The sequence below is a fragment of the Capricornis sumatraensis genome, chromosome 1, assembly GCF_032405125.1.
Source record: "Capricornis sumatraensis isolate serow.1 chromosome 1, serow.2, whole genome shotgun sequence".
NCBI classification, from domain to species: domain Eukaryota; kingdom Metazoa; phylum Chordata; class Mammalia; order Artiodactyla; family Bovidae; genus Capricornis; species Capricornis sumatraensis.
The window spans coordinates 176,923,191-176,934,271 of NC_091069.1; the positions used below are offsets into that span (position 1 = coordinate 176,923,191).

Consider the following 11,081-nt stretch of genomic DNA (forward strand, 5'->3'; position numbering starts at 1 on the left):
AGGGATAAATTAGGAATCCAGGATTAACAGGTATACACTGGTGGTGGTTTAGTGGCTAAGTTTTGTCTGACTCTTGTGACCCCATGGACTGTAGCCTGTCAGGCTCTTCTGTCCATGAGATTTTTCAGGCAAAAATACTGGAGTGGGTTGCCATTTCCTTCTCCAGGGGATCTTCTGGAGCTGGGAATCAAACCTGGTTCTCCTGCATTGCAGGCAAATTACTGCATTGTAGGCAAATTCTTTACCGACTGAGCAAAGACTGAGAGAAGCCTAACAGATACACCCTCAGTTCAGTTCAGTTGCTCAGTCATGTCCAGCTCTTTGAGACCTCATGGACTCCATCATGCCGGGCCTCCCTCCATCACCAGCTCCCAGGGTTTACTCAAACTCATGTCCATTGAGTCAGTGATGCCATCCAATCATCTCATCCTCTGTTGTCCACTTCTCCTCCCGCCTTCAATCTTTTCCAGCATCAGGGTCTTTTCCAATGAGTCAGTTCTTTGCATCAGGTGGCCAAAGTATTGGAGTTTCAGCTTCAGCATCAGTCCTTCCAATGAATATTCAGGACTGATTTCCTTTAGGATGGACTGGTTGGATCTCCTTGCAGTCCAAGGGACTCTCAAGAGTCTTCTCCAACACCACAGTTCAAAGGTATCAACTCTTCGGCGCTCAGCTTTCTTTACAGTCCAACTCTCACATCCATACATGACCACTGGAAAAACCATAGCTTTGACTAGATGAACAGATACACACTGCTACATACAAAATAGATAAACAACTAGATCCTACTGAATAGCACAGAAAATTATGGTCAATGATCTTTCAATTAACCATAATGGAAAGGAGCATGAATATAAATATACACATATATGTATATATATTCTTTATATAACTGAATCACTTTGCTGTATACCAGAAACTAACACAACATTGTAGATCACCTATACTTCAATTTTTTTTTAAGTGTCAGTTTCAATGTCAAACTGACCAACATTCACATGTAACTTGGGCAAGTTACTTGACCCCTCTGAGTCTTGAGGTCCTTATCTATAAAAGTGGGATGAGGGTTGCTGCTGCTGCTAAGTCGATTCAGTCGTGTCTGACTCTGCGCAACCCCATAGACGGCAGCCCACCAGGCTCCCCTGTCCCTGGGATTTTCCAGGCAAGAACACTGGAATGGGTTGCCATTTCTTTCTCCAATGCATGAAAGTTAAAAGTGAAAGTGAAGTTGCTCAGTCATGTCCGACTCTTCGCGACCCCATGGACTGCAGCCTACCAGGCTCCTCCATCCATGGGATTTTCCAGGCAAGAGTACTGGAGTGGGGTGCCACTGGGATGAGGGTAGATGCTAGTAATACCAAGGGGTACAGTATGTAAAATAGTTAGCCCAGTATCTAAACTCAATAAAAGGCACTCTGCACTGCCTGCTGTCTTGGTCTCTACAAAGTCCTGCGTGCATGCTCAGTCGCTTCAGTCACGTCTGACTCTTTTAAACCCCATGGACTGTAGCCTACCGAGCTCCTCTGTCCATGGGATTTTCCAGGCAAGAATACTAGAATACGTTGCCATGCCCTCCTCCAGGGGCTCTTTCTGACCCAGTGATCAAACCCAATCTCTTGCGTCTTCTGCATTGGCAAGAGGGTTCTTTACCACTGGTGCTACCTGGGAAGCCCTGAGAGCCTGGCAAAGGCAGCAGTCCTTGTGACCATGTCCTTGTTAGGGCAGAAGGTCAGCTTGCTGATAACTTTACCACTCCCTTCCCAGATCTTTGCTGCTACCACCAGGCCATGCCATAGCACTTTCTGCTGGGACTCCTACAGCCAGTTCTTTCTGCTGGGACTCCTACAGCCAGTTCTTAACTGGTTTCCAACTCACCCTTGCCCCTTTCCAGTCCATTTCCCTCCAGGAATCCGGAGCAGCCATTCCAAAGTTCAAACCTGATCATATCACTGCTTTACCTATAACCCTGTACTGTCTGCCCATCTTGTGCTAAGTGCTAAGTCACCTCAGTCGTGTCCAACTCTTTGCAACCCTATGGACTGTAGCCTGCCAGGCTCCACTGTCCGTGGGATTCTTCAGGCAAGAATACTGGAGTGGGTTGCCATGCCCTCCCCCAGGGTATCTTCCTGACACAGGGATCGAACCCGAATCTCTTACGTCTCCTGCATTGGCAGGCAGGATCTTTACCACTAGCACCACCTGGGAATCCCATGTCTGCCCATTTTGGTTCCTTAAAATCCACACTCCATTTTACCATTTACAAGGTCTTACCACATCTGGATCTGCCTACCTCTTTCAAGTACTCCTAAGGGCCAAGGTCTCTCCTTACCCTGCACGTCTTGCCCTGCCTGGCTCACGTTCCCTCTCCCTCCTCCACCCCTCTCCCCCCACAATTTCCACCTCATTTTATTACTTAGACCTGGGTCTCAGCTCATATGCACAGCACTTCCTCAGAAAGGCCTTCATGAATTTATTAATCTAAATGAAGTTTCCCTACTTTGCTCTCATCATAATACTTGTTCAACATAACACCACATTTGAGGAATTTTTCTGTAATTATTTCGTAACTCTCTGCACACTAGATGTTAGCTGTAGGAGGCTGGGCCTTGTCTGATTCATTCTTCTTTGTGTTCACACAGCGCTGCCCTGGAACAATGTCAGGCACAACTCCTTAAATAGCTGTTTAACTAACAAATGTGTGAATGAACGAACAGATGACCATCTCAGCATGAGGTGTGGGTGCTTCTGTTCATCCTCCATTGATGAGCCAGGCTGGTTTACAGAGCTTGTGTGCCACAATGCTAATGCGGTGACCCACCTTCTAGGCCCAGCTCCCCGATTTATGGGCTGCATGACCTCACACAAGCTTTGGAGGCAGAAACCATGACTTCATTATTCTTGTGTCTAGAACATTTGGCACGAGTCAAAATTCAGCAAGTGAATGAGTAACTCCTCACTCTTTTCTGTTCTGAATTCCCTCAAACTCATTATCAAATTCAGTTTTAGTTGGGGGCTTCTATACAGATCAGAGATGTCTATGCAGACCTTAAAAGTGCACACGTGGAGAATCTGGCTTCCTGTTGCACAAGCCAGTGCCCTCTACAGGACTGGCCATGACTCTGGAGGCTGCAAAACACAGACACCTAGTTTCCGGGCCCACTTCGGAATCTCAAGGAAAATGTTGAGTATTTAAAGCTCTATGGAAATGCCAAACATGGAGTTCATTTCAACTCAACTCTTTAGTGCTGTGCTGGGAATGAGGATACAACGGTGAGTAGGGGTCTGCTTGCCATGAATCAGCCTAGTAGAATGTGAAAGGTAGGAACTAGAAGGAGAGATGGCTTGGAAAGTCTTCAGTCCTGTCCTTGGGAGAAGATGGCTTGGTGGGCTCCATCAGTGCACCTCTGAAGCATTCAGAGGGGCCACAAAACCAGAGAACAGACACGGTAGCAAACCACTTGTTTGAGCACATAAAAGGCCAACCGTTTCTTGGCCTCTCCTGGCAAGGGAGACATAAATTACTGGTGTGTCAAACTCTGTAAAGACAGCCTCTGCATCTGGAACAGAGCCCAGTAACCAAGGGTGTGGAGGAGCTTGCTGTGCAAGGAACTGTGCAGCCACCATGTCTGAGCATGGGGCATCTGCCCACGGTGGAGCTGCATTCAGCATCAGTTCATACAAGAAGACACATTCTTCTTCTTCTTTTTTTTTTTTTTTAGTGTACTGTGTCATTTGTTTTTTGTTTGTTTGTTTTTTTAACTTTTTGTTTCGTATTGGGGTATATAGCCAATGAGAACTGACTCATTGGAAAAGACCATGATGCTGGGAAAGATTGAAGGCAGGAGGAGAAGGGGATGACAGAGGATGAGATGGTAGATGGCATCACCGACTCAATGGACATGAGTTTGAGCAAGCTCTGTGAGTTGGTGATAGACAGGGAAGCCTGGTGTGCTTCAGTCCATGGGGTTGTAAATAATCAGACATGACTGAGCGACTGAACTGATATCACCAATTAACAGTGTTTGATAGTTTCAGGAGAACCGTGAAGGGACTCAGCCATACATATGCATGTATTCATTTTTCCCCAAATTCCGCTCCCATCCAAGTTGGCACACAACATTGAGCAGAGTTCCATGTGCTATACAATAGGTCCTTGCTGGTTAACCATTTAAAATATAGCAGTGTTTTTAAGCAGTGTTCACTAACTATCCCTTTCCCTCTGGCAATTCCGTTTTCTGTGAGTCTCTTTCTGTTCTGTAAGTCCATTTGTATCATTTCTTTTTAGATTCTATATCTGAGGGATGTCATATGTTATCTCTCATTCTCTGTCTGACTTACTTCACTCAATATGACACTTTCTAGGTCCATCCATGTCACTGCAAATGGCATTATTTCATCCTTTTAATGGCCAAGTAATATTCCATTGTATATAAGTATCACATCTTCTTTATCCATTCCTCTGTTGATGGACGTTTAGGTTGCTTCCGTGTCTTGGCTGTTGGAAACAGTGCTGCAATGAACACTGGGTTGCATGTGTCTTTTCGGACCATGGTTTTTTCTGGATATATTCCCAGGAGTAGGATTGTAGGGTCATACGTTAGCTCTATTTTTAGTTTTTAAAGGCACTTCTGCACTGTTCTCCATAGTGGCTGTACCAATTTACATTCTCACCAATAGGGTAGGAGGATTCTCTTCTCTCCACACCCTCTCCAGCATTCACTGTTTGTGGATTTTTTGACGATAGCCAATCTGGTTGGTGTGAGGTGATATCTCATTGTAGTTTTGATTCTCATTTCCCTGATAATTAGCGATGTTGAACATCTTTTCATGTGTCTATTGGCCATCTGTATGTCTTCTTTGGAGAAATATCTATTTAGGTCTTCTGGCCATTTTTTGAGTGGGTTGTTTCTTCTTATTATGTGAAGTGTCATGAACTGTTTGTAAATTTTGGAGACTAATCCTTTATCAGTCACATCATTTGCAAATATTTTCTCCCAATCTGTGGGTTGTCTTTTGGCTTTGCTTATTGTTCCCTTTGCTGTGCAAAAGCTTTTGAGTTTAAATAGATCCCATTTGTTTATTTTTTATTTTTATTTCTATTATTCTAGGAGGTGGATCGAAAAAGATGTTGCTGTGATCTATGTCAGAGAGTGTTTCACCTATGTTTTTTTTTTTTTCCTCTAGGAGTTTTATAATGCCCAGTCTCACATTTAGGTCTTTAATCTATTTTGAGCTTATTTTTCTGTATGAAGTTAAAAAATGGTCTATTTTCATTTTTTTACATGTAAGAAGCCACATTCTGAATAAACCAAGTGGACACTTGCAAACCTACAGGAAAATGGGAGGTGTTTTTTAAAGAGATCATAGATCTTTTAAACGAATGGGAATGTCTCCAAGCCAACAGAAATGTCCTTTCCATTCTACCTCTATCACCCTCCTGCCCTAGTCTCCCAGCTCTAAAATGCAGTGGTCCCGAAATAATGCTATTTGCAGCAACATGAATGGACCTAGAGATTATCATACTAAATGAAATAAATCAGACAGAGACAAATATCACATGATATCACCTACATGTGGAATCTAAATAATAATACAAATGAACCTGTATACAAGACAGAAATAGCTGCACAGACATAGAAAACAAACTTACGGTTACCAAAAGGGAAAAGAGGGGCAGTGATAAATTAGGAGTATGGGATTAATAAATATGCACCACTATATACAAAATAGATAAACAAGGACCTACTGTAAAGCACATAGAACTACATTCAATATCTTATAATAACCTATAATGGAAAAGAATCTGAAGCTGTACAGTTGAAACTAACACAGTATTGTAAATCAACTATAGTTTAATACATTTTAAAATAAAATAAAAATGCAGTGGTCCCTGTCTCTCTTCTGCTTTGTACTGTGTCAGTGTGTGCTAAGTCACTTCAGTCATGTCTAGCTCTTTACAACTCTTTGGACTGTAGCCTGCCAGGATCCTCTGTCCATGGAATTCTGCAGGTAAGAATACTGGAGTGGGTTGCCATGTCCTCCTCCAGGGAATCTTCCAGACCCAGGGATCGAATCTGCGTCTTATGTCTCCTGCACTGGGAGGTGGATTCTTTACCACTAGCACCACCTGGGAAGCCCCTGCTTTGTACTAGATACAACCTCATTTTATCTTCACCACTGCCCTGAGTAATAGCACCTTTTCATTTCACTAATTTTGCCAATGAAGTCTGTGAGCTAAATGTTCTATTCTCCTATCCCTTGGGCTGGTAAGTGGAAAACTTGACATGGGGTCTTTTGGTTTTAACCTCCTGCTTTTTGCTCTACATTTTGCTGAGCTATTGACCTAAATTTGATGGATTTTCCTATCAGGACCTCTTGTTCAGGGACTTTCTCCTTTTGAATGTGCCCAAGCACAGGGAGGGTTTCCCAAGGTGGAGCAGACCCCAGTGGAGGGTTCAGATTCCCCTGGTGGCAAGTTGGTGCGCCTCTCCTAGATAGATTAGTGGTTCTTAGAGAGAAGGGGACAGGAGAGGCTTCCCCTGGGGCCCTTGGTGACTGTGGATCTCCCTTGTCCTGCACTTGCTACAGTCGCACCTCCCAGGGGCTGTGGAGGGTGGTGGCCCTTCAGTTACTAGGCCACTGAGAGTATGGGAGACTGAGGCTTATTTTGACTTAGTTTTCTTGCCAGAGGGTGTGGAATTAGGGTTTCCAGGCTTCCTTCTGAGCCATTTCTACCAGAAGCCACCAGTAGACACCAAGTCCCTGCTGGCTCCCTGTCCAGCCCGCCTCTGCCCACCTTTCTCTTCTCCTTTTCCCTTCAAGAGCCAGAGCTTTTTCCTACAGCAGCCTTTACCCTGTAACACTGTCAGTGGAAACCCCAGTGTTTCTCCTTCCAACCTGGGGTGGAGGCTCAGACACCTGCTCCAGAGAGGACTCTGGCCTGGACGAGGGTGCTGGCACCGTATGGAGGCAGACCCTGGGCTCAGACATAGGCAAGTCAACTGTAGGCACCCCCTCAGGGAGCCAAGAGAATGGGACTGACCAGTTCCCACTTCTCCAGAAGCCCCCACCCGGCAGATGTGGGGGGCTCACTGCCCGACCCATGGAGACTACTTTTCCCTCCAAGGTCCTCTGGATACTCCACCACATGCCTGGGAGGCCAACTCCCAGCCCACTCCCCCTTTTCCTGGCCCTGTTCCATCCTGTGCCCTTTCCCACTGCACGGGACTCAGATCCAGGGCACTGGTGTGCGGCTTCAGGACAACCTTCCACCTTCAAGGTCCACCCCTCACTCACACCATCACTCCCCACCCATCTTCTCTCGCCTACTCCCACCCCACTTCTTGCCCTTTCAGGCTCCTCTCCACACACTTCCTGGCTCCTCTCGAGCTTGATGACCTTAATGCAAGGCCAAGCGCAGAGCTGGTACTCAACTTCTTTGCGTGTTGATTTTAAATCACAGAATGCTAAAACTTAAGGACTTAGCAATCCAGAGGTCATGCCATCCACCACCCTGCTTTTTGCATGGGGAAGTGAGGCCTGGAAAGATATACAATGGGAACTGGTCACAGGACCAGATCACTCATTGGCAAAGCCAAGACCACACCCAAGGTCCCTAAATCCTATCCATCTTCTCCCCATTGCCCACGGCCATGACTTCTACAGACACCCCTCAGTCTACCCCCAGGAACACACCCTGAATGGCTGGTAGCTGCAGGCTCTGCAGGCTCCTACTGGCCTCCGTTTCCTCACTGTGATGAGTAGCGAGGATGAGGGGGTGGGTGTGAGGATGGTGGAGATTGTGGGGGTTCCATTTGCTCTTAGCCAAGCCCTTAAATGTGGCAAGGAAGATGGAATCTTCCACATCCCTGGCATTGCGCCTCTCATTATCTCTAAGACAGTGTGTTCCTCTGACCCACCTTATGAGGAATGAGTCCTCAGGTGAGGTGAAGTCTTTTTCAGGCCTCCTGAGGAGGCAAGGGAGCTGTGATTACATCTTTGCTGTGGGCTATTGACCACTTCCCCTGTGGCTCAACTGGTAAAGAGTCTGCCTGCAATGCGGGAGACCTGGGTTCAATCCCTGGATTGGGAAGATTCCCTGGAGAATTCTGGAAATGGCAACTCACTCCAGTATCCTTGCCTGGAAAATCTCATGGATAGAGGAGCCCGGTGGGCTGCAGTCCATGGGGTCACAAAGAGTCGGTCACAACTGAGCGACTAACACTTACTTGTCTCCTCCTCCCGCCTCCGCCTCCCTCTGTCTGTACCTTGTTTTGATTCATCTGTTTCTCCCTTGTCTTTCCCTCTGACCTTACATCTTTCTCTAAGTTTTTCTTCCAGCTTGGTCACGGAGCTTTCCTGTTTTCCTGTGTCATTCCCTCTCCTCAACTTTCTCTCTCTTTCCACAGTTCTGCTTGCCTGGTTCTCCCTGTGGGTTTTCCCCAAGCCAGGCTGTTCCTCCCAACGTCTCCCTGCTTCTGACTCTCTTTCCTCCTTCCTCTGTCTGTCTAGCATTCTCTTTCTCTCTCCCTCATCTTGTGCCATCTCTGCCCACTCACCTCTCTCTGCCTCTCTCTTTGTCCCCCCACGAAAGACCGCAGCTCCTCGGAGGCTCAGTGAAGTCAGCCACCCCCAGCCCCAAATGCTGCCCCAAGTGCATCACTTACCCAGGACTGCTGGCCCACAGAGGCAGGAACTCAAGCAGCTCAGGAACACGCAGGGAAGCCTCCTCCAGTGGGTACCCCTCATGGCTCCGGAAAGGGTCCCTCACGCTCCCCCAGGAAGGTCCTCGGCACAGGAGCAGAGCTGAATCTGTCCCCACTGGCTGCTGGCCTTAAACAGGTGTGTTTCACCGAGGGGCCAGAGTACCAGAGGAGGACAAAAGAAGGTGTGGCCCCCACGCCAATCATCCTTGCCTCCTCTTTCCTTTCCTCAGCCTCCACCCCCTTCCCCCACCAAGGAAGAATAAAAACACCAATACACCCATTTCTGCATTCCTAGGCAGCCTGAGCCAGGTAGGGGGAGGGGCATGGAGGGGAATCGAAACCTGGACACCCTGAAAATGAGGGGCCCACAGATGAGCCCACCCTCCTGCCTGGTGTTTTGCCTGGGCCGCCCATGTCTTGCTAGCACTTTGGACTGTCACAGCGGGAGCAGCTAAGTCGTTTCAGTAGACAGAGCAGGTCAGAACAGGGAAGAGAGGGGCCAAGAGGCAGTGAATTTGGGGCTGTACGCCTAGGAAAAGGAATGAAATTTGAGAAGATCCTAGGAAACATAGAAAGTGGGAGGAAAGATGTGAGGTGAGAGGCAGGAATCAGAGATACCCCATAAGCAATTTGTGGGGTGGAGCGTTGGGCTCAGAATATAGGCTCAGTCAGGCGATCCCTGGCAATCCTGTGGGTGAGACTTCACGCTCCAGTGCAGAAGATGTGGGAGCTAAGTATTCCCACGTGCCTCTGGCCAAAAAACCAAAACGTAAAACAGAGGCAATATTGCAGCAAATTCAATAAAGACTTTAAAGCGGCCCACATTAAAAAAAAAAAATCTTAAAATAATATCTGCTCCATGTCAGGAAAAGGGTCCACCCTCACCGCATCGTGGATTTCCTCTTTCCACTAGAGGGCGTAACAGAGTCAGAGTCTTTAAAGTCTGAGGCAGCCTGGGGAAGCAAGCTTGAGGAATCTGAGGTGGATAGTGGGGTTGAGAGTAGAACCTAGGGAGAAGGAATTTTGACCCCACGAGGAAGTAGGGGCTGCTTCTGGAGACTTTGGCACTCCTGTCACCTATTTTGACTTCTTGGGACTCGCAGGCATAACTAAGAAGGAAGAGAAAGCCTCATCTGGGTGTGCCAGGCAGAATCTGAAAGTGAGAGAAGGTAGCTAGTTAGCTCTGCAAAGGACAGCAATGGTGATCTTGCCCTGCTCTTTGCCACATCTAGAAACTTTGCTTCTGGTTCCTCCAGACTTGGTTCCCTGAGTGTGGAATCTGTGGAGTGATTGGTCCCTGAGCAAGAAGCTCAGGCTTCCACTGCACAGCCCAGGATGAGGAATCGGCATGTCCACATTCCCAGGCAGAACTTGCAGTCATCCAGAGAGGACTGGAAGGCTACACTGTGGTGCCATCTCAGAGGACCAGGAAGGCTCCACCACCCTGCTGGCTACTTGCTTTCTGAAGCTGAAATTCCAGTTACAGCCAAAATCAAAAGCCTGGACCATCCAGGTATAATGCAAACACTACAGAGAAGTAGCATGGTCCCCTCAATAGTCGCCTCACTTCCATAGGAAATTCACAAAGGTAAAGAGCAATTTTAAGCATAGAACAGTGGGACAGGATATGAGGAAGATATCACTGAAACAAATTTACACAGACACCAAAGTTAACTTGGCCTTCTTAATCATTTTGCTGTGTCAGTTCTTGCTCATGAGTTCTTACTATTTACTCATAACATGTTTTGTTTGGTGACATTTTTCTGGACTACAGTTTCCAATTTACAGAAGAGAAAAAACCATTCAGGTTAGACCAAAGTAAGAACTGGATAGGTTGTCAGCCTAACACAGCAAACCTCCCACTTCTCAATGCAAGGAGCACTGGAGGTGCAGAGAGTTCTCCAGAACCACTGTGATGGTCAAGACTTCTACTGGGCTCGGGACACCTGAACCTGAATCCCAGCTCTGCCACTCAAGGCAAATCATGTTCTCTTTAAGGCTTATTTTCCTCATCTGTGAAATAAGGATATTATGTCAAAAAAAAAAAGTAGAACTGAACAATAGTTAAAGCATAAAAAAATAGATTTTATTCCGAACTCTTGCAATATGTGAAAAGGGACCTCAGTATAGACCTGGGCTTAACTCCAAATGATCATGGACAAGTGGGAAGCTATAACCAAGAAGCAGGGAGGCGGGTCAGTGGATAGAAAATTACTAAGAAAAAACAGGGGGTGAGTGGATTCTGGCTAAACCAACTTAACAGAATTTTTGGTGAAAGACAGACCAGGGTGATTAAATATCAAACCTAGGTCTGTCTGGCCCCAAAGCTAAAAAAACATGAGCTGAGAGTTTATCCTCTGCCTGGTGGGCACCTGT

General features: G+C 46.7%; 1 protein-coding gene across 1 annotated transcript in view; it reads right to left on the minus strand.

Annotated features, from left to right (window-relative positions):
* Positions 1-9,595, minus strand: part of MUC4 (mucin 4, cell surface associated) — a 47,791-nt gene extending 38,196 nt beyond the window's left edge. Inside the window, 1 exon segment of the mRNA XM_068968527.1 lies at positions 9,591-9,595. Within this exon segment, the coding sequence (XP_068824628.1) occupies positions 9,591-9,595 (5 nt within the window).
* Between the last annotated feature and the right edge of the window lie 1,486 nt (positions 9,596-11,081).